Genomic DNA, 23,870 nt, shown 5'->3' on the forward strand with positions numbered 1-23,870 from the left:
GAGTGTTCTTGCGAAGGACAAAGCCTAACCTGGTTAAAAAATGTGGCTACGTATTCACATTTGTAACAGGAGCCGTCACGTGTTGGTCATATTTAAACATGGTTGAATGGCTATATCCAATGTGATTCACTCCAAGGGACTAGTTGGGGACAGGTCCGCCAACTTTAGGAAATGTCAAACCGGGAGACTTGGGTGTTGAATGATGAAGTGTGAAAATCAAAATTAAGATTTCAGACGCTATTTTATAGTTAAGCAAATAAAGTGTCTCATGTGTGTTCAAGATATGTATATGCAACTTAAATATGAGCTGAGAATCATTTCAAAGGAGAATTTAAACCACTGGAGCCTACTAAAGGATTTTGCATCCCTGATTTCGCTTATTCTTTCAGCCAATCGGGATATAAAATTCGGCACCTTTTTCGCGTAACTTGCTTTTTTAACAACTTGAGGACAATTTGAAAATATGCTCGACTTGGGCCATTTTATTTAAATTCATTGTACTTTATTAATTTGTTTACAAAATTATGCGAAGTGAGCATATAAATTTATTAAATAACTTGTCTTTAAGTGTTTTGTTTTAATAACTTGGTGAATTCGGTGATACTAAATCCGTGTTAAGCTGGCATTGAAATCGCCTGTTTTCTCAAATAACTTTCGACAGGTTAGAAAGTGTTAAATTTCGCAATTGGATTTTTATAACTGACAGTGATGCGCATACCTTGATACCCCTTTCCACCATATCGGACCAATTTTCGAGATGAACAAAAAATGGCCTAGACAGTCTTAAAAGAGTAGAAAATATAGTAACGCGGCGAACGCCGCCTCCGCCGCCGAATGTCAATCGGGGCGTATATCTCTATTCTAGAGAGCTTCCACGGCAGAATCGATATGTAACAAAATGAAACATTAGACCAAGTTACATACAAAGAGATTATCTTCACTTTCGTACCTAACTCCTAATCGTCAATTATGTAACAAGATTTCCCACTAAAATGTTCACCTTCGATAACCGGGAATTATGATTATATAAACGAATATTAAAAAAAAATTATATAATCAAAAATGATTAAATTTTACCCCCAGCGGGTTAGAATATCCCCGCGGTGGGTATGCCTGTCGTAATAGGCGACGAAAATACCAAATATATTCAAAGGGGTTGTGTAGCGCAATCCTTTCAAGGGGTTGCCAGCGTAATATATAGCTTATGTTGTTGTTGTTGCATCATTTAATATATAGCTTCTCCAACCCAAGTTTCACCCTCACCTATCCGTGGTGAATCCTGTTTCATTAACAGCCGAGGCCCTGGCGACCTCGAACTCCTCATGGATCTAAGGGGTAGGAGGGCGGTATGGCCTATAAGGTCGCATGTGGTCATACCGGAACGTACCGGATCTGCATCCAAGGCAATGCTTTCGGGGAGTGTCCTTCAACATGTTGACACATCTCCCAATATTTTTGGACGCGTATTAGCAGTCGACCCCTGTTTTAGACTATTACCAAATTCAATCAACACCAAACTGTTTATCTAGATTTTCCAAGATTTAAAAAATTCTGACAAAAGCGATTAAAGCTAAAATGGCAGCACTGATTGTGATTTATCGATGAACATTGAGCATAACTAATTTGTAATGTGGAAGTGACTGCAATCGAAAGGCTGTAAAAGTGTAAGTTTTTGTCGAAAATATTTTGGAAATACCTCGCATTAGTAAAATTAAATAATGCTAGAATGTAACTAAATGTGTTCTTAATATATTGAACATAAAGGCGAATCGTATAAAGTCAGCTGAATGGGCAAAACCCGCTTTAGTATGCGGAAAGTAAAGATTTTTTTCTGTGAAGTTCGCCGCACTGCTTTTTGTGTTGAAATCGAAACATACGGAACGGGAAAGCAAAGTTGAAAAAGACGGCGAAAAAGTTAGTCCGGCGAACGGTAGTGAAGTGAATTTGCAGCTTATCTTTTTTTGTGTGGCAGTCTTGTAAAAGTAATTCTTAAATAGTTTAAAAGGTATAAAATAAACGCGTTAAGCTCATTAGTGGTGGAGTTTATAGAATTTAACTGAACTATAAATGATTTGTCCAATTCGAAGTACGAGTGGAGTAGCATCGATTTTGAAAAGTTTGAAGGAAAATTTATGCAGCTCTGCTGCAGTGAGCCGAGCAGCGGTCGTCGTGCCGACCAAGTGCTGTGCCGCCGCTTTCTTTATGTATGCCTACATTTGCTGTGTTTTAAATTCACAAAATTTCAATGCAAAACTGTAGTAAATTGTGTTTACAGAAGTTTCTCGTTATAATTCCTTATCTTTTAACTTGCACAGCAATTTAGTTTTGCTTTAGACAACGAGTTCATACATGCATTTTTGCATATATATATTTATATACATTTGTGTGAAATCCATGCAGGCAGTGAAACCAGGAAAAAACAAAACTTATGCGGCTCATTGACTGTCAGAAATGGAAAAGAAACAGCGGGAGTCGATATCTCGGCTACGATTAATCGGCTTTTTGATTTAACGGGGTGGTAAAGGTACCCTTAAAGTGGTGAAGAGTAATTAAAAAGCCGATTAATGTAGAGAATTGGCGTTTTCAGTGAACTTAAGTGTTTATAAATCGTTAAATGGTGATTTTCTATTTATTATTTTTGATCTACTAAATTTTTTTCCCAATATTGGCTATCTGACAGTTCAGAAAGAGGTGTCAAACGACGCGTATTGGCCTCGACAACAATAATCCGAAATTATAACTCGGTCAGAAGATATAAACGAAAAACCAAAAAATGACCCACGGGACCCTCCGAACCGGCGGTGAGATTCATAGTATTTTTGCGCAGAACACATAGAGATACAATTTTTCTTTTCCGCCTTCGGATTATTGTTGTCTAGGGCAATACACGTCTTTTGACACCTCTCTCGATATCTTTGGTAGCGTATTAGCAGTCGACCCCTCAACTAGACTACCAATAATTTAAGAAATTCTTTTACTTAAAACTTAAGGATTATTAAATTTGGCAGTTGGCTAAACTCGCCGTTCAGAGATTACACATTTTCTATTACGGAAATCGCCGACGGAAACACGTTTACAACGTATTAACAGAAATTGCATTCGCTGAAAGCGCCCACTGATCACACTCAAAACAACATAGCTTCCGATTATTGATACGTTGAAAACATTTTTTCGTAGTTTAGTGATATGAATTGAACGGAATTATGATCGGTGTGTTGAGCGGAGAAATAATTTTTCTCACATTGTTAAGGAAAATGATTCCTGAAATGTTTTTCACACCTCAATATATTATTATGGATCATTCTATATAGAAAACTGAAATTAAATGTCGAAAAAACTAAGTTCATGATATTTTGTAAAAACACTAATATCATAAGTAACAATTATTTAAATAATATTACGCTGAATATAAAAAACATGGAAATCCAAAGAGTAGACAAAATTAAGTATTTAGGAGTTATGATTGATGATGATCTAAATTTTGGAGAGCATGTAACTTATCTGGAAAGGAAAATTGCACAGAAAATAGGCTTCATGTATAGAACATGTAAACATATCAGTCAAAGTCATAAATTATTTGTATATCGTTCAATTATTGAACCACACTTTATTTATTGTCCTACTATTCTGCTATTAAGTAATGATATCTATATTAAGAATCTTCAAATACAGCAAAACAAGGCAATGCGATTTATTTTAAAATGTCCTCCCAAGAACGCCAACAATTGTAATGCTCAATAGATTAAACTGGCTTAGTATTAAACAGTCAGTTAGTTATTTCACATTGAAATTTATACACCCACTTAGGTTAGGAATGTTACCGAATTACCTGAGTAGTAAAATACATTATAATCATGAAATCCACAATTATGGAACTAGAAATTGCAATAATATAAGACTGCCTAGAATAAGAACTGAGTTCGCCAAAAGGTCTCTTGAATATTTAGGGTATAAAATGTATAATGAGTTACCTTCTGATTTGAAAGACTGTGGAAATATTAGTAAGTTCAAAGAAAAATTGTTTTTATATTGTATGTCACTAAATGTGACATGAGTATTTATGTTTAATCTCTTATTTTAACCTAAACTAGGTCTTAAAGACCGTAATAATAAATAAATAAATAAATAAAATTCTCTCATGTTAGCCTATAAACTTATCTTCCCTATGAATACAAACACATAAACCATAGAGTTTACTTGAAAAAACGTCCCTAAAACCAAACATTTTATTCATAAGCAATTCTAGATATGAAAGATGTGCAAACAGCTAAATAAACACGTTGAGTGATTGTAGCTATAAAAAATGTGATCAGAAATTTGACGTCCCATCTAAACAGTGAACGGAAAAACTTAACAGTTCTTTTAGAAAAAGATCAATAAACGGTTGATCAATATTATTTTACTTTGGTAATTCTATACGACATCATGACAGTGCTAACGTCCAAAAATATCGGGAGGGGTGCCAAAGACGCCTATTGACATCGACAACAATAATTCGAAGGGCCGCGCTAATAAAAAATTACACTGGATGGGTGCAACACCGGTTTGGGGGTCACAATTATCAACGAAATAAATGAAATAGCAACAACCACATATCTGCAGAGAGAACTACATTTATTTTATCCCGACATTTTTGGACTCGTATTAGCAGTCGACCACTGCTCTAGACTTTACATTAACATGAACAACATTCCCTCCCCCGAAGACATTTTGTTAGTAATAATTTACGGCCATACTGTGTATGGTATGTCATTATTTTAAACTTAAAATGAGATTTAGTAAGGTGGACACGATTTTTATATAATTCATATCTGTTCTTTCTTTGCAATAGAATAAAACATGTTAAATGGCATTTGAAAGTCTCAATAATTAACAACGCAACAGATATAAAATTCAAAATTTTTGAGGATCAGTCAGGAAAAAACCATATAGAGCTAATTTCAAAGGAGCCTTGCGGTAAAAAGAACCATTGCCCTTATATATAACGTTGAACGTTACTTTATCAGACGAAATTAACTTTCAATTTAAAACCGCAATAGAGCAAACAGACTGATTTTGTATTATTATAAATACTTGGAAATAAAAAAAGGAAATTGCCCAAATAGACAGGCACTGACCATCATACAATCTAAACCAGCAGTCGTCCATAAGTCACGTTGTTCAAAAAAACATTTAAGCAAATAAAGTTTTCATACCAAATGTTTGTGAGGACGGCTTTCTCAAAACTTCCATAGACTTTTCCTATCAAATTGGAAGTGTACATTTAATAATAAAAAATGGGCAAGCGCATGGCAGTGACAGAGGCGAAACATTCAACGCCAGCGGTTCGCACCATCCGGAAGCGCAAGCGAAATTCTTCCGGAACAGCAGTTGGTGCTGAAATAATTGCAGCAACAGCTAAGGCCTTACGAGGTCACAATTACTGGCATGAAAATGATGACGAAGACTCTTCTTCAAATGATACCACAAATGTAACACCAATAGTTAGAAACCAATCTACTAAACATGCTAACAACTCATCGATACTTCTTAGTGCCAACACGTCGGTTAATGAATCTCCAAAACCAGTGTACACGTTGTTACCGTCAGTTGTTAATGGTACTATTATGTATGATTTGATGCAGAAACCTTGGCGGCTGGGAAAACCTATTGGTAAGTGGTTACGCTTAAGTACATCGCCTATTTATATAACTGTAAACTCGTTAATTATGATGTCCGAGTGAGTGTACTAACAATGAGATTTTTTTTCTAATATCAATAACTAAATTTTCGAAGAAGAATTAGACCACTAACAGCAAAGCATTTTAAATTTTTGCTCACAATACTGAACTTAAAACGGCAAAGAAAAACCATTTTTTAGGTTTATAGTGGAAGTGGGAAAGCTCATTAAATGCATGGATTAGCTAGTATGTCAATAAGAAGGCCAATTCTAAATATTTTCGCAGAATTTTTACTTACGATTTTTTTATTCCCGCGGGAAAATTCCTGCCATTATTTTCTCTTATAAGAATAATTTGGCAAGAAATAGAAAATTTGAATTGTTCTGACGATATTAGTTTGACTTACAAATTATAAGTAATACATATCTAGATAAATAATAATATTAAAGGTATAACCGTTCTCTCCTCTGGTCGGCCATAACTTTTTTTTTAAGTTTTTGCGAAATTTAATATTTAAACATCATATTATTATAAGGTTTACAATGCTCAGAACAAAAGCAAATCAAAAAACAATCAACGTAAAATATTCAAATTTTGGTTTTCTTTGAGAAAGTTGAAAAATTTGAATTTTTCTCATTGCTGCTCATAACTGCACAATTTTTTTTAGTAAATAATTGCTAATGAATTTTTATTATTATTGACAGTGCTTTTGTGAGAGCCAGCTGATACACGGGGTAGCCATTTATTTTCTTTTGAAGCACTATAAAAGTGGCCGCTTTTCAGGGATAGGAGTAACTCGTATTAAAGTTTTGCCCTATATTTAAGGAAACAAATATCCAGAAAATAAAATGCTATCACATTCATAATACCTGCTATTCTCCCTTTTACACACTGTCTAGAAGGACTTTTTGCTTAGAACTTGAGTGCAATAAATAATAAAAAACAGATTTTTTTAAGCCAACTTTCGAGTTGCCTCGTAGGTATTTTTCCGTTTAGGGACGACGTTATAGACTTACGATAGCTTAATAAAAAGTATAATTCGTTCTACACATAGGCAAAGGAAATTTTGGAGAAATATTTTTGGCTTCGGATAATATCAGCATTCCGGTAACCAACGAAAATGCAAAATTCGTGGTAAAAATCGAACCACATTCAAATGGTCCTCTGTTTGTAGAAATCCATTGCTTAATGAACACTGCCAAAGACGAAGGTAAGCATTTTTTTTAATTCATAGACAAAATAAATAAGAACTCTTGTTTTATTTAGCAAACCATTTAAAAGTGGAAAATTTTAACTTGGGTAAACAACCAAATGTTGCAGCATCACTACCCCAAATTCCACCTACGGGTATACCCAGCTACATCGCATCAGGTTCTCATTATTTTGGTGATGCTCGTTACCGTTTTCTCGTGTTGCAGCGTTTTGATCGCGATCTACATTCTTTAATTAAAAATTGTCGTGTCCATCAAAAGTCTGTGTTAACACTAGGCATACACATTGTTAACGTTTTGGAAAAATTACACGATAAAGGCTACTGTCACAATGATGTGAAAGCGCAAAATCTTATGATTTCCAAATGCAAGTATTATAAAAAACAAACTGCTACTGCTCCTGTTACCACCGGCAATGCGAAATCTTCGCGTTCGGCTAATATGAAGTCTTCAAAATATGATGAGCACTATGAAGAAAAGCAACAGACTACAGATAGCGGCAATAGTTCAGAGCAGGAGGCCAATGATGACGATGATGATTCTGATTTTGTTGTTAAACGTAATAAGTATGCGGACGACGATGACGACGAAGACGAAGATGAGGACTTTGATGATGGAGCAACAACGAATAGCAACAATAGCAACAGTGTTGACATTTACGAAACACCAGTAAATCGTAATCGGAAGCGTCGCCCACGCAATAACGTAGTGGAATACAGTGGATCAAATCCGGTATATAAATAAAACAAAATACTTGCTATTTTTTTATTAATACAATTTAAAATGTATTGCAGGTACGCTCATGCCGACGCCAAAAGAGAAATTCGATCTATGAGGAAATGGTGAAGTCACATTATTTACGTCCAGCAAAACGTATCAGCTATTCAGAGTTCTTCAATGAGGATGGTATTTCAGTTAAGGAAGACACAGGTGATTCAAAGGCAGTATCATCCGATGAAGATTATGAAGAATTTTTACCAAGCTCCGCTCGCCGTTCAGCAACTGTCAAAAAATCCAACAATACTTCAAATACCTGCGTATCGACTGGCACAAAACGCTTGACTCGACGTCAAGAAAAACTGTTTAATAGTTCAAATGGCAAAAGTATCACACATCCAGCGATTACTGCAGTTGCAGAATCACTTGTAGCTGTCGAGGAGGAACGTATATTCCTTATTGATTTCGGTTTAGCTTCTAAATTCATGGATAACGGAGTACATCGCCCTTTCGTTATGGATCAGCGCCGAGCGCATGATGGTACTTTAGAGTTCACATCACGAGATGCTCACATGGGCGCCCATTCACGCCGTAGTGACTTAGAATGTTTAGGTTATAATTTAATATTCTGGTCTCAAGGATACTTACCATGGAAAGATGCCGCAATACAACATCAGCAAGAAAAAGTTCATCGCGCAAAGGAGTATCTAATGACTGATGTACGCGAAATGCTGAAACAAATCTATGGCAAGCAGGTTCCTAAATATTTAGGTGAATTCCTTCATCATGTAGGGCAATTAGCTTATCACGAGCGGCCGGATTATGCACGGTATCGTCGTATATTCGAACGCGAGTTTCAACAGCTGGGATATTCATTAACTGAGTTGCGTTTGGATAGCAATGAAATAGTACGTAGTTGTGTGCGAGTAAAAGAGGAAATTGAAAACAAAAATGATATATTTGAAATGAATAGACATAACGGCAATGCAGCATGGAGTATTATGAAGAATATGTCAGTGGGCACGCCATTCCATGAGCGCACACTCTCCAATCGAGTGTCGCCTAAAAACCTAAGGTCCAAATCTGACAAAAAATCTATGAAGAAGAAAAAGTTTTCATGGGCTGAAGTTTTGTCACAGGATCCTGACCAAATAGCACGCGAACGTGCAGAAAAAGAATTTGACCGTGAAGAGGAACTGAGTGAAGTTCAACAACCAGTGGTTCGTAGATATGAGGGTAATCCAACATACGCTATACTTGAAATACAACAGCGCCTAAAAATGAGCGGGCGACTTGGCGATGATGATAATAGCACACAACATGAGAAGGATGACATACAGTCCGATAAAGATGGTGTGGAAGAAAATGAAGACGAAGACGAAGAAGAGGTAAAATGCGATATATTTACATATTTATAGTTTGATGTAATTTAGGAAAAACGCCCTTTTTACAGGAGGACATGGAAGTTGATGGCACAGATGAAATGGAAGACAATGAAGAAGAATCTGATGAAGAAAACGAACATGAGGGCAACGAAGATGATGATGAAGACGATGCAGAAACGGATGCAACTGAAGCCACTGAGCCTGACATAAATGGTGGACTTAAAACACGTACGCACAATACTAGATCTACTCGAAGAAAGGTATTAAAGAAAACACCAGAAAGGGGGAGGCAAATGCGAACTTATGACAAACAACGTTCAATAAATTCGGGAAAGTCTGCAGTTAAACGAACCGCGAGCACATCCAAGTTAAAAAAAAGTCAATCTACGAAAACTAGTAAGCGATCGAGCATCAGTAAAACTCGAAGTAATCGTAAAGTTTGCAGTAATGATGGGATACAAAATGCTAGCAACTCTGCGAGCAATGGTGGGCATACCACAGTTAGTAACAGCAGCATTAACAGTAAACCAGAACGACGTACTCGTCGTTGCTTAATTAAGACTGATACAGAGATGGATGAGTTAATGGAAAATGAAAGTAATTCAAATTTTAGTCCGGATGTTTGCAGTTTATTCAACGTTTGGAAGAAAATCAATAACGAAAATATCTACAATCGTGGCAGAAGTGCAGCAGCTGCGGCATCAAACAGGCATTGTAAAAAGTAAAAGAAGTATACAATAAAACACAGGAAAGAATTCATATGTGTATGTAATAGTTCCATAGTAACATTATAATGTTTTCTCTTATTGTTTTACACAGTTTTCAAAAAGAGATGAAAGACGGAAAATAGTGAGAATTGTTAACATTTTTGTTTGTTTTCGCAGACTTGTGAAAATTTTTAAAGGAAGGGAACAAAGTTAAAATTGTAATAAACGTAACAGAGAAACTAAATAAAAAATTAAATGTGAATAACATAATTATGTATACAACGGTATATGTAGATCGTTATTATAGTATTTAATTGGAAAACGCAAGCATAAAATATGAACAAATAACTCATAATTGCAAACTTATATACCTACATACTATTACAGATATACATATATATGGAGCGCGTTGTTTTAAGATATATTTATTTCAAAATATTGATTTTTAATTTTCGGTTTTCTTGAACATAGTTTTATTAACTCTAACCCCATAACAACGCTACCCTTTGCTGTACATTTTGTATAAATATTCAGCAAACAAATAATACTTAATCGCATACTAGAAATAGGTTTAGATAAGATTTAAAAATAATTTTAACAATTAAAATTGATAGTACAGCAGAAGAAACAGTGAAAAATAACATGCACAAAATTTGCTGCATACAGAATTATTCGGACAAATTAAGATGGTTCTTGCTATATCTTTCATGTAATATATGAATATTTTCAGTTTCTTCTTTTGCATGTATGGACATTTGCAATACCATAACTAATGGCGAACCTTACGCAATTTTGTCCTGAATTCAAAATACAATAAGAGAGTTCCGAATTTTATGTATTTGCATAGCCGTGTATTTTATTAGTGTACGGTCAAAGATATGCTACGGAAGTTTGCAATGCAATGATGCTAGACCATTTGCACACAATCCTGAACTGCCCTAATAGGGCACTATTTTATTTTAAGCTGTGGTGTATCACAATTTTAACTTAGGCAGTTCACAAGCTGTCGTATGCAATGTATGTGCTATGAGTTTAGACCTGTCATGTGTGCTTTGTTGTTTCTCATATAAATTTTTTTAAGAACATAAAGTTCAGCAGCCTATGTATGTACATATATCGGATGTTGTAAGTTATTGTTAAAAAAAAAACGAAAAAAGGGTAGGTTTCATTAAAAGTATTTGCGATTGCACAAATTTAGATTTTTTATGCTTATTGCTGATGACTCCTACAACTTATTGCACTGTTCCCAAGGGTAGCGCTTAAAAATATACTCCATAAGAAAATACGATACCTTGTGAATTGCCTGTTTTTTTCTATAGTCTTTTTGTCTTGGGAATGAACATTGTCATTAAAATGACCGTTACGTTACATTATGTCTTGTCTCTTAATTATTTAATATCACAAACACTTAAATTAGTTCAGGCATAGTGCATGTATATAAAAATATATACTGCATATTACTTGCACCTTTTAGTTTTACTTTAATATTTAAAATTAAAAAGGTATAAAACTTCCAGCACATCATACATACATACATGATGATGTTTTATGGCACCTCCGCAGCATATACATAAATGTATACATACTTATGTCTTGCAATGCGATGGTCCTCAAAAGTTGTTTACCTTTTTATTATTCTTTCTTTATCAATATTGTTTTATACTTAAGTAACCAACCTAAATATTAGCGCTTAAATAATTAAAGGAGTTCATGATAAAAACAATTAAATTTCATAGGATTAAACAAACATTAAAACAAAATAAACAGATGCAAAAAATTATTGAGTTTTTATTGAGTTGTTGTTGTTGTTGTCGTAGCAGAGCTTCGCCCCATCCAATAGGCGCGACCGATCGTTTCCCAAGGCAGTCGGTTCTATGTAGCGGAGCGACTCGGGATTTCTCCCGACCAAGGACTGTCATTTCAGTGTGACCCCATCTAATTTGTTTCGTCCCTCCCACAAATTGTCATCCTCCCAGCAGCTCCTTGCAACAGGACTGCTCCATATTATCTTACTCCGGGAAGGCATCGAATCCAATCCGGGTCCGTCTCCTGACCCCGGTCCTGAGAAATGGTTTTGCTGCATCTGCCGGAAAAGAATCTTTTTAGGACGGTCATACTCTGTTCAGTGTGTCTGGTGCAAGGGATGGTTGCATCGGACAGGTTGTTCTGGGCTTGATCCCAAAACCCGACGTCCACGTAACTTTTATAAATCTTTTGTGGCTCCTTGCTGTTCACGCCCAAGGGCGTCCCGTAGTCAACGTCTAAGTGCCCCCACTACATTCCAGCAGCCCCGCTGCTCAGCAAGCCACAACAAGTACCCGCTGCTGCTCGCGCCCCACGGCGCCAACAACTCAAACAGCTGCAACCACTCATAACTACAATCTTCGTAGTAGAGTCGGAAGCAATGCTGAGTAACAGCCCCTGCCCCCGTCTTCTCCCCCCTCTTTTCCGGCAGCAATCGTATAGGTCAGGGTAACAGACTCTTAGTCCCTACCTCCGTTTGCACCGTTTGCCAGCACAGAATATATATGTTTGCGACATCCGCCCAATGCAGCTCCTGCCTTGAGTGGTGCCACTTCCCTAGATGTTCTGGTCTCCGCGACGGCAACCCCCCGACGGGTTTCATCGCGCCATGTTGCCAGGTCGCAAACCCAAATCATCCGGGTACCCCAATGCTTGCCTAAGGACGCCCAGTCCTAGGGCCACAACAGCAATTGCGTCCTGGCCTTCCCCAACCCAGGCGTAGTCACCCGTTACTTACCCCCAGAGTGGCGACGTCTCCCTTTATGCACTTCAGAATTCTGCAGTTAAACTGTAATGGACTAACTACGAAGATTACGGAGATAGTCGATTTCATGAAGCGGCACAACATCCGCATTGCTGCGATTCAAGAGACTAAACTCACAGCAAGATCTGCATTGCAGACCTGCTCTGGGTATAACGTCCACAGGAAAGACCGCGAGAGCGGAAATGGAGGCGGTCTCGCGTTTATCATAGACCACTCTGTGCAATATTATATATTTGATCCTGGCATCGACCGCAAGGACAATGTCTTAGAACGTCAAGGCCTATCTGTCCGGTCAGGCGATGCAAACCTAGAAATCATCAACATCTACATCCCTCCTGCCACCTGTTGCCCCAGTGGATACCGCCCTAATATCAGGGCCTTACTCACTGGCAACAATCGCATTATCTTAGGCGATTTCAATGCCCATCATGATCTATGGCATTCAAACTTGCGGGCGGACAGTAGGGGTGAGATGTTGGCGGATCAAATAGAAGAAACGACATTCTGCACAATAAACGGAGACGCCCCCATACGTATGGTAGGAAGCTGTCACAGCTCGCCAGATATCTCAATCGTGAGCGCAGAACTCGTAAACTGCGTCAACTGGCAGCCGATGGTAACATTGGCATCCGACCACCTGCCCATACTTATTTCGGTTGAGCGTACCGCCGACTTCACTGAAAAACGCACTTTCATAAACTTCAAAAAAGGAAAGTGGGAAGAATATAAATCCTTTACAGACAGCCGCCTAGCTGCCCTCCCTATCCCGACTGATGCCCGCCAAGGGGAGTGTGCCTTCCGTAAGGTCATTAAATCCGCCTCGGCACATTTCATTCCTGCCGGGAGAATTCCCGAAATCCGGCCCACTTCCCGGCGGAGGCCGCAAACTTAGCGAGAGAACGTGACCTTATAAGACAGCTTGATCCAGGCGACCCCCAAATAAGGGATATAAACCAACGCATCAGATTGCTTGTGGATGATCACAAGCGGGCGAAATGGGAGGAGCACCTAAGAGGTTGTAACCTCTCTACCGGTGTGGGTAAACTTTGGTCCACCGTAAAGTCCCTATCGAATCCGACTAAGCACAAAGACAAAGTTTCCATCGCCTTTGGCGACAAAGTGCTGTCGGACGCGAAAAAATGCGCGAGCGCTTTCTGCCGACAATATATAATGCATCCTACGGTCGACAAAGATAGACGGAGAGCCAATAGACGCGCACATAAACACAAATTCAGCGCGTCACCAATCACCATCACCGCTAAAAAGGTTGAGGACGCCATTGGTCGTGCTAAACCATCCAAAGCAGTGGGCCCAGACGGCGTAGCCCTGCCGATGGTTAAAAACCTAGGGAAAGAGGGTTTCAAATATTTAGCGCATGTCTTTAATCTGTCTCTTTCCACCTTTGTCATACCTGAGAAATGGAAAATGGCCAAGGTGGTCCCGCTACTAAAGCCTGGGAAACCAGCTAACATAGGTGAGTCGTATTGTCCGATATCTCTCCTATCGCCTGTGGCAAAGACGCTTGAAGCCATTTTGCAGCTAGCCCCTCATCAGCATGGCTTCAGAAAACTCCATAGCACTACCACCGCGCTAAATGCCATTAGCACCCAGATAAATTGCGGTTTAAATCAATACCCCCACCATAGAACAGTACTCGTAGCGCTAGACCTATCAAAAGCTTTTGATACGGTCAACCATGGCTCGTTACTGCTGGACCTGGAAGGGTCTACCCTTCCCCCATGTCTTAAAAGGTGGACCTCAAATTATCTGGGTGGTCGGCAGGCATCGATGCAATTTAGAAACGAAACATCAAAACCAAGGAGAATTAAACAGGGGGTGCCACAGGGTGGTGTCCTATCCCCACTTTTGTTTAATTTCTACATATCTAAGCTACCTTCACCACCGGAAGGAGTCACAATCGTTTCCTACGCCGATGACTGCACAATAATGGCCAATTGTTCCGAGAATTCAGAGCCGTAACAAAATCCTCAAATCCCTCGCTGGCAGTACTTGGGGAAAAGATAAAGAAACGCTCATGACAACATACAAAGCAATTAGCCAGCCGATTACGTGCTACGCGTCACCCATATGGTCTCCAAGCCTAAAAATCACCCACTGGAAGAAACTACAGGCCTGCCAAATACTGCTCTCAGAATCGCTACGGTCTGTCTTCTTATGTCCTCAGAACCCCACCCACATTGAATACCCAGAAACCTGGGCATACCAACAGACATCTGATTGATGAACCAGCACCGTCTATGGGCTTAAGGAGTCAGCTCCGTAAGCATTTTGAGGAAATACGGCACATGAGAACCCAGCCGTATGAAGTGAAAAAACACAAGCAGGTCCTTGGTGAACTCCATAAACAGGCGTCGGACCTTTATGCCGGGAATTGCCCGGTGAATCCAGTACTTAACGAAAATTATCCAAAACTTGCGGAAGAGGAACGCATACTCCCCAGGGAAACGCGTGTCACTCTTGCTTAACTTCGTTCTGGATATTGTAACAGGTTAAACTCTTACCTATCCAGGATCAACCCCGACATACAAAATGTATGCCCCGCTTGCAATGTGTCCCCACATGACACCAATCATCTCTTCAATTGTAATGTGGAACCAACGCCTCTAACACCCCTTTCCGTATGGTCCACCCCTATTGAAACGGCAAGTTTCCTTGGACTCCCGTTAGAGGATATTGATGACAATTTGTGATCGGTCACGGCTATTAGGTGGGGCGAGCATTGCTACAACAACAACAACCGATCACACATTGCCATCAATATCCTCTAACGGGAGTCCAAGGAAATTTCAACAGGGGTGCACCATAGTGAGAGTGGTGTTAGAGGCGTGGGTTCTACATTACAATTGAAGAGATGGTTGGTGTCGTGGGGACACATTGCAAGCAGGATATACATTTTGTATGTCGGGGTTGATTCTGGATAGGTAAGCGTTTAACCTGTTACAGTACCCAGATCGAAGTTGATTTAGACTGACGCGCGTTTCCCTGGGGAAAGGGCGTTCCTCTTCTTCGAGTTCTGGGTATATTTCTATAAGAACTAGATTCGCCGGGCAATTCCTGGCATAGAGGTCCGACGTCTGTTTGTGGATATTAGTGGGGACCTGTTTGTGCTTTTCTGCTTCATACGGCTGTGTTCTCAGGTGCCGTATTTCCTAATTATTACTAAGATATTTGACAAAAGAAATTAACGATCTCAAATAGATGCATTGTTGTTGTTGTAGCGATAAGGACACTCCCCGAAGGCCTTGGGGAGTGTTATCGATATTCATGGTCCTTTGCCGGATGCAGATCCGGTACGTTCCGGTACCAAGCCCGACCATCTCGGGAACGATTTGGTATGACCACATGCTTCTGGCCATACCGCCCTCCCATCCCCTAGATCCATGATGAGTTTGGGGTCGCCAGAGCCTCGGCTATTAATGAAACAGGATTCGCCACGGATAGGTGAGGTTGACAATTGGTTGGGCTATGTATATATAGCGCTGACACCCCTTGAAAAGAGTTGCGCTACACAACCCCTTGAATCTATTTAGTATTTTAGTTGCCTCTTACGACAGGCATACCTACCGCGGGTATATTCTAACCCCCTAACCCGCTGAGGCATGAGGAGTAGGGTTGGACAGGGAAAACATTGGCTTTAGATGTGTTTGTTTCACAAGTGCATTACAGGGACGTACATTTAGTATTAATAAGAAGATAGATAAGTGACAGAGTCTTCTGGATTTTTGCTGGGTGTTGTTATTATTTTTGCAGTGATTGGCCCTATCTGATATGTGCGCGCACTCACTATTTGTCATACATCATCCAACGAAGCCCGAGGAAACTGGCTGTTGCAATAGGGTTACACTATGGAGACAGTTGTGCTATAGGCGTTGATTTCACATTACTATTAAAAATATTGGTGATGTCATGCGAGCTAACATTACATGTAAGGCATACGTTGAGAATGTCGCGGTTTATTCTGGCTAAGTGAGGTGTGCTGTGAGTAGCACAGAGGAGCATCCAACACCGTATTTACGTCTCGCAAAAGGAAGTCCCGATGATAGCAATCATAGTATGGAAGAAGCGGGAGAAGATGAAGAGGACCTTGAAAGCCTTAAACCAAAAGGAATAGAGAATGACGTCACGAAGAAGGTGTTGCAGTGGGACAAATATCCCAATGGTGCTGCGAGTCCTCCTAACCCTTGAAGGGGGTTAGTATGGCGTGTTGCTGATCCAGGAGCCATGGCTTTCATCGAAAGGCCAACGCGCCCGAATTTGGCTCTTACTACGCGCAAACGGAAGGAGGGGTGCGAGCTGCAGCCATGGTAAGGAAACAGCTGCTTTCATATATACTGCCTAATTACACTACTGAGGACCTCGCAGTGATGGCCGTCGAGCAGAAGAATAAGCAGGCATTTATCCTGGAATCCTGCTATATGGCCAAACTGAGGAGGCCCACCGGCGGAGTGCCAGAGGCTAGTACAGGAAGAAGTGCGCTTGGTTGTTGTTGTTGTATTAGCGACAAAGACACTCTCCGAGAGTTTTGGGGAGTGCTATCGATGTTGATGGTCCTTTGCCGGATATAGATCCGGTACGTTTCGGTTACAATTAATTTATTAGCCCGACCATCTCGGGAACGGTTAATATGACCATTTAGGCAGTAAGTTGTCGTGGATGCTCGACGTGAAGGAGATAGTGAAGGGCTCGACGGCACTTTGTGATTATAAAAAGAATGCCGGGGTGTACGCGGGGTCTATTGTCGAACTTCATGTGCAAGTCTTACAACCCAAGACTAACAACGTTACTCCTATGGTTAAAAAGAGTGTACTGACTGGACACTGCCTTATGGCGGCACATCAATGCTGATGGTCCTTTGCCGGATATAGATCCGGTAAGTTTCGGTAACAAGCACTATTAGGACGCTTCCCAAGGCAGTCGGTTCTATGTACCGGAGCGACTCGGGATTTTTCCCGACCAATGACTGTCATTTCAGTGTGACCCCATTTAATTTGTTTCGTCCCTCCCACAAATTGTCATCCTCCCAGCAGCTCCTTGCAGCAGGACTGCTCCATACTCTCTTACTCCGGGAAGGCATCGAATCCAATCCGGGTCCGTCTCCTGACCCCGGTCCTGAGAAATGGTTTTGCTGCATCTGCCGGAAAAGAATCTTTTTAGGACGGTCATACTCTGTTCAGTGTGTCTCTTGCAAGGGATGGTTGCATCGGACAGGTTGTTCTGGGCTTGATCCCAAAACCCGACGTCCACGTAACTTTTATAAATCTTTTGTGGCTCCTTGCTGTTCACACCCAAGGGCGTCCCGTAGTCTACGCCTAAGCGCCACCCCCCCCCCCCCCCCCCCACAACCTTCCAGCACCCCCCACTCAGCCCCGCTGCTCAGCAAGCCACAACAAGTACCCACTGCTGCTCGCGCCCCACGGCGCCAACAGCTCAAACAGCTGATACCACTCATAACTACTACCTTCGTAGTAGAGTTGGTAGCAATGCTGAGCATCTGCCCCTGCCCCCGTCTTCTCCCCCCCTCTTTTCTGACAGCAATCGTACAGGTCAGGGAAACAGACTCTTAGTCCCTACCTCCGTTTGCACCGTCTGCCAGCACAGAATATATAGGTTTGCGACATCCGCCCAATGCAGCTCCTGCCTTGGGTGGTGCCACTTTCCTAGATGTTCTGGTCTCCGCGACGGCAACCCCCCGACGGGTTTCATCGCGCCATGTTGCCAGGTCGCAAACCCAAATCATCCGGGTACCCCAATGCTTGCCCAAGGACGCCCAGTTCCAGGGCCACAACAGCAATTGCGTCCTGGCCTTCCACAACCCAGGCGTAGTCACCCGTCACTTACCACCAGAGTGGCGGCGTCTCCCCTTATGCACTTTAGAATTCTGCAGTTAAACTGTAATGGACTAACTGGGAAGATTACGGAGATAGTCGATTTCATGAAGCGGCACAACATCCGCATTGCTGCGATTCAAGAGACTAAACTCACAGCAAGATCTGCATTGCAGACCTGCTCTGGGTATAATGTCCACAGGAAAGACCGCGAGAGCGGAATTGGAGGCGGCGTCGCGTTTATCATACACCACTCTGTGCAATATTATATATTTGATCCTGGCATCGACCGCAGGGACAATGTCTTAGAACGTCAAGGCCTATCTGTCCGGTCAGGCGATGCAAACCTAGAAATCATCAACATCTACATCTCTCCTGCCACCTGCTGCCCCAGTGGATACCGCCCTAATATCAGGGCCTTACTCACTGGCAACAATCGCATTATCTTAGGCGATTTCAATGCCCATCATGATCTATGGCATTCAACCTTGCGGGCGGACAGTAGGGGTGAGATGTTGGCGGATCAAATAGAAGAAACGACATTCTGCACAATAAACGGAGACGCCCCCACATGTATGGTAGGAAGCTGTCACAGCTCGCCAGATATCTCAATCGTGGGCGCAGAACTCGCAAGGGGAGCGTGCCTTCCGTAAGGTCATTGAATCCGCCTCGGTACGTTTCATTCCCGCCGGGAGAATTCCCGAAATCCGGCCCCACTTCCCGGCGGAGGCCGCAAACTTAGGGAGAGAACGTGACCTTATAAGACAGCTTGATCCAGGCGACCCCCAAATAAGGGACATAAACCAACGCATCAGATTGCTTGTGGATGAACACAAGCGGGCGAAATGGGAGGAGCACCTAAGAGGTTGTAACCTCTCTACCGGTGTGGGTAAACTTTGGTCCACCGTAAAGTCCCTATCGAATCCGACTAAGCACAAAGACAAAGTTTCCATCGCCTTTGGCGACAAAGTGCTGTCTGATGCGAAAAAATGCGCGAGCGCTTTCTGCCGACAATATATAATGCATCCTACGGTCGACAAAGATAGACGGAGAGCCAATAGACACGCACATAAACACAAATTCAGCGCGTCGCCAATCACCATCACCGCTAAAGAGGTTGAGGAAGCCATTGGTCGTGCTAAACCATCCAAAGCAGTGGGCCCAGACGGCATAGCCATGCCGATGCTTAAAAGCCTAGGGAAAGAGGGTTTCAAATATTTAGCGCATGTCTTCAACCTGTCTCTTTCTACCTTTGTCATACCCGAGGAATGGAAAATGGCCAAGGTGGTCGTGCTACTAAAGCCTGGGAAACCAGCTAACATAGGTGAGTCGTATCGTCCGATATCTCTCCTATCGCCAGTGGCAAAGACGCTTGAAGCCATTTTGCTCCCTTATTTCCAAGCAAATTTGCAGCTAGCCCCTCATCAGCATGGCTTCAGAAAACTCCATAGCACTACCACCGCGCTAAATGCCATTAGAACCCAGATAAATTGCGGTTTAAATCAATACCCCCACCATAGAACAGTACTCATAGCGCTAGACCTATCAAAAGCTTTTGATACGGTCAACCATGGCTCGTTACTGCAGGACCTGGAAGGGTCTACCCTTCCCCCATGTCTTAAAGGTGGACCGCAAATTATCTGGGTGGTCGGCAGGCAATTTAGAAACGAAACATCAAAACCAAGGAGAATTAAACAGGGGGTGCCACAGGGTGGTGTCCTATCCCCACTTTTGTTTAATTTCTACATATCTAAGCTACCTTCACCACCGGAAGGAGTCACAATCGTTTCCTAGGCCGATGACTGCACAATATTGGCCACAGGCCCAGGCCCAAAGATCGATTCGCTATGCAATAAAATAAACGGCTACCTCCCTGATCTCTTCAGTTTTTTCGCCTCGCGAAACCTGGCATTATCACCGACTAAATCTTCCGCGACTTTATTTACAACATGGACGTCCCAAATGTCGACCATTTTGAACATCCACGTCGATGGCACTACGCTACCGACTGTCCTGCACCCCAAAATCTTGGGTGTGACGTTTGATCAGGATCTACATTTTGGTGAGCACGCAGCCGCAATTGTTCCGAGAATTCAGAGCCGTAACGAAATCCTCAAATCCCTCGCTGGCAGTATCTGGGGAAAAGATAAAGAAACGCTCATGACTACATACAAAGCAATTAGCCAGCCGATTACGTGCTACGCGTCACCCATATGGTCGCCAAGCCTAAAAATTACCCACTGGAAGAAACGACAGGCCTGCCAAAATACTGCTCTCAGAAACGCCACGGGCTGTCTTCTTATGTCCCCAGAACACCATCTGCATAATGAGGCGAGAATGCTCCCCATCAGGGAGAGAAATGAGATGCTGACCAAACAGTTCCTGTTGAATACCCAGAAACCTGGGCGTCCCAACAGACATCTGATTGATGAACCAGCACCGCCTAGGGGCTTAAGGAGTCATCTCCGTAAGCATTTTGAGGAAATACGGCACCTGAGAACCCAGCCGTATGAAGTGAAAAAACACAAGCAGGTCCTTGGTGAACTCCATAGACAGGCGTCGGACCTTTATGCCGGGAATTGCCCGGTGAATCCAGTACTTAAAGAAAATTATCCAAATCTCGCGGAAGAGAACGCATACTCCCCAGGGAAACGCGTGTCACTCTTGCTCAACTTCGTTCTGGATACTGTAACAGGCTAAACTCTTACCTATCCAGAATCAACCCCGACATACAAAATGTATGCCCCGCTTGCAATGTGTCCCCACATGACACCAACCATCTCTTTAATGGTAATGTGGAACCAACGCCTCTAACACCCCTTTCCTTATGGTCGACCCCTGTTGAAACGGCAAGTTTCCTTGGACTCCCGTTAGAGGATATTGATGACAATTTGTGATCGGTCGCGGCTATTAGGTGGGGCGAGCATTGCTACAACAACAACAGGGCACTAGCCCGACCATCTCGGGAACGATTTCATATGAACACATATGAAACCTTCTAAGCCATACCGCCCACCCACCCCCTAGGTCCATGAGGAATTTTGGTGTCACCGGAGCCTCGGCTGCTAAAGGAACACGATCAAGCAGTTGTTTTCTAGGATTTTCTGGTTTGTGACAGTTTAGCAAAAGCTGTCTGTTCAGCATTTCGTTGTACTCTTTACTGTTGAGCTCCTTGGCTTCACTATGAAAGTGGTTATTGGGTGTGATAAGGAGTCATCCCGTGGCAGTTCTGATTAGAGCATTTTGAAAGGCATGCAGCTTTTCCGATATGTGTTTTTAAGACCAGGCAACCAAACTGGTGACGCGTAGCTCATGGGCGACCGGCTAATTGCTTTGTATGTAGTTAGCAACGTTTATCTTTTCGCCAGGAGCTGCCGGCAAGCGACTTGAGAATTTTGTTGCGACTTTGTACTTTGGATACAATTTCGGTGGCATGCGCCTTGAAGGTCTGAGTATTCTCCAACGTTATCCCTAAGATCTTTGGGTGACTGACAGTCGGTAGCGTGACACAATCGACGTGAACGTCCAATAATTGCGTAATCTGTTCCTTCCACGTCGTAAACAGCCGTGCATTTTGTCGGTGATATTGGCAGGTTGCGCGAGGTGAAGAAACTAGAAATATCGTGGAGATAGCTTCTTTTTTTTTTACAAACTGCATAATTCATCAATTGAAGGGCCTGGTCCCGTTGCCATAATCGTGCAGTCGTCGGCATAGGAAATGATTGTAGCTCCTTCTGGTGGGGAAGGGAGTTTTTATATGTAGAAATTAAACAGAAGCGGGGATAAGATACCACCTGGTACCCGCTGTTTAATTTTTCTACGTTTTGAGATTTCGTTCCTAAATTGAGTCGACGCTTGCCGACCATTTGCGGTCCATCTTTTTAGACAAGGGGAAGAAGGTGTGAGCCTTCTATGTATGGGAGTAGCGTGCCGTGGTTGACTGTGCCCTGTGATAGGGTTTTCCCTGATTTAGCCCGTAATTAATGTGAGTGTTTATGGGGTTTAGCGCGGTGGTGGTGCTGTGCATTTTGCGGAAGCGTGCGTGGCTAGGTGAAGATTTGCCATGAAATGAGTGAGCGTTGGTTGGAGTAAGTTGGTCATTCATTGAATGCAGATCAACTGAAATCGACCTGTTTAAACTATTTAGACAAACGCGAAATACGTTTTCCGAAATTGCTAAAGAGTTTGCCATAAGCACGGAAAAATTCAATCCGTACGATAGTTTGTTCAAATCTTTCAAGTGTTTGGATGAGTTACCGCATTGCTTAATTAGAAATAGAGACAACTGCGATAATAAACAAAAGTGCTCTGACGATTCGCCTAACGCTTTGAATCTTAATCCCGCTCAGAACATTAATCTTCCGCAAGTGTTGGAGCTCATAGATTTGACTTCCCATAATCCGCAAGCTGTGGTTCCATCCACTTCTAAGGCTGCGGAAAAAACCTTAGAGAATTCCTCCTCAAAATTCCGATCCAAAAAACTTTATTTAAAATCTTGCTTAAGCATTTACTATCAGAACGTTGGAGGTTTAAATACTAAATTAACTGATCTATATTTGAAAACCGTTCACTATAACTATAATATTATTGCTTTTACGAAACATGGCTGAACCCTAATGTTTTTAGTTCCGAAATTGTTTGCGGTGAGCACCAGACCTATAGGAATGACCGCTTAAATAGAACAGGGGTGGTGTTTTGGTAGCTGTACATTCTTCAATTCCATCTGAAGATGTTAATTTACCCGCAGTTGATTCCATCGAGTTTAAATGCATCCCTATCTTACTATGCCGGGGTCATATTTACTTAGCCGTTTGCTATATTCCACCGTCTTGTTTTTGTTGTTGTAGCGATAAGGTTTCTCCCCGAAGGCTTTGGGGGGTGTTATCGATGTGATGGTCCTTTGCCGGATACAGATCCGGTACGCTCCGGTACCACAGCACCATTAAGGTGCTAGCCCGACCATCTCGGGAACGATTTATGTGGCCACATTAAACCTTCAGGCGGTTGACAATTAGGTTTGGAGAAGCTATATATTGCGCTGGCAACCTGAAGGGTTGCGCTACACAGCCCCTTTAATCTGGTATTTTAGTCGCCTCTTACGACAGGCATACCTACCGCGGGTATATTCTGATCCCCTAACCCGCTGGGGTATTATATTATTAATCTAAATTGTTCTAATGAAATCTAAAGTGTGGCTCGAATGCTAAAGTTGTGTCTTATATAGAGGGAAATGATATTTCTCCAAAAGGACGGATTAACATTCCACCGTCTTCTGATCTATCAGTATATATGCACCATATTTCACTGTTACAAACAGTCATTTCGATGATAAAGCCCACGGACTCAATGATTGTATTAGGCGACCTTAACCTGCCACATATATCATGGAACATCGTTGATCACAATATTGTTCCCGTAACATCCAAGGTGCATAACAATGACTTTTTGGATGGAATTACTGATCTTTGCCTTAATCAGATTGACTTCTTTCCGAATAAAAAAAATTTTAGACTTAGTATTTACTGACGACATATCTAAATTCTCTGTAAATCGATG

At 41.6% G+C, this 23,870-nt stretch overlaps 2 protein-coding genes across 6 annotated transcripts in view; one reads left to right on the forward strand and one right to left on the reverse strand.

Annotated features, from left to right (window-relative positions):
• The window catches only part of Hen1 (Hen1 methyltransferase), a 65,674-nt gene that overhangs the window by 9,531 nt on the left and 32,273 nt on the right, over positions 1-23,870 (reverse strand). The window lies entirely within an intron of this gene.
• Positions 1,571-11,457, forward strand: bsd (back seat driver). Of its 4 annotated transcripts, XM_067776693.1 has the most exons (7): positions 1,690-2,005; positions 4,832-4,956; positions 5,040-5,652; positions 6,715-6,870; positions 6,927-7,603; positions 7,666-8,976; positions 9,042-11,457. In XM_067776693.1, exons 3-7 carry the CDS (start codon positions 5,277-5,279, stop codon positions 9,696-9,698), a joined length of 3,177 nt encoding a protein of 1,058 aa, XP_067632794.1. In that variant the 5' UTR covers positions 1,690-2,005; positions 4,832-4,956; positions 5,040-5,276; the 3' UTR covers positions 9,699-11,457. The 4 variants fall into 4 exon arrangements, with proteins under 4 accessions (XP_067632791.1, XP_067632794.1, XP_067632792.1 ...); XM_067776690.1 differs by lacking the exon at positions 1,690-2,005 and adding an exon at positions 1,571-1,664 and having other exon boundaries at positions 4,832-5,652; XM_067776691.1 differs by having other exon boundaries at positions 1,690-1,982; positions 4,832-5,652.

This window comes from Eurosta solidaginis, chromosome 3 (assembly GCF_040869045.1).
Source record: "Eurosta solidaginis isolate ZX-2024a chromosome 3, ASM4086904v1, whole genome shotgun sequence".
Classification (NCBI taxonomy): Eukaryota; Metazoa; Arthropoda; class Insecta; order Diptera; family Tephritidae; genus Eurosta; species Eurosta solidaginis.

Excerpts from the sequence above, each read along its gene's own strand:
- bsd (XM_067776690.1), top strand. The coding sequence starts at position 5,277 with ATGGGCAAGCGCATGGCAGTGACAGAGGCGAAACATTCAACGCCAGCG. Across the intron at positions 5,653-6,714 it reads GCGGCTGGGAAAACCTATTG|GCAAAGGAAATTTTGGAGAA; the intron begins GTAAGTGGTTAC and ends TTCTACACATAG. Across the intron at positions 6,871-6,926 it reads GAACACTGCCAAAGACGAAG|CAAACCATTTAAAAGTGGAA; the intron begins GTAAGCATTTTT and ends TGTTTTATTTAG.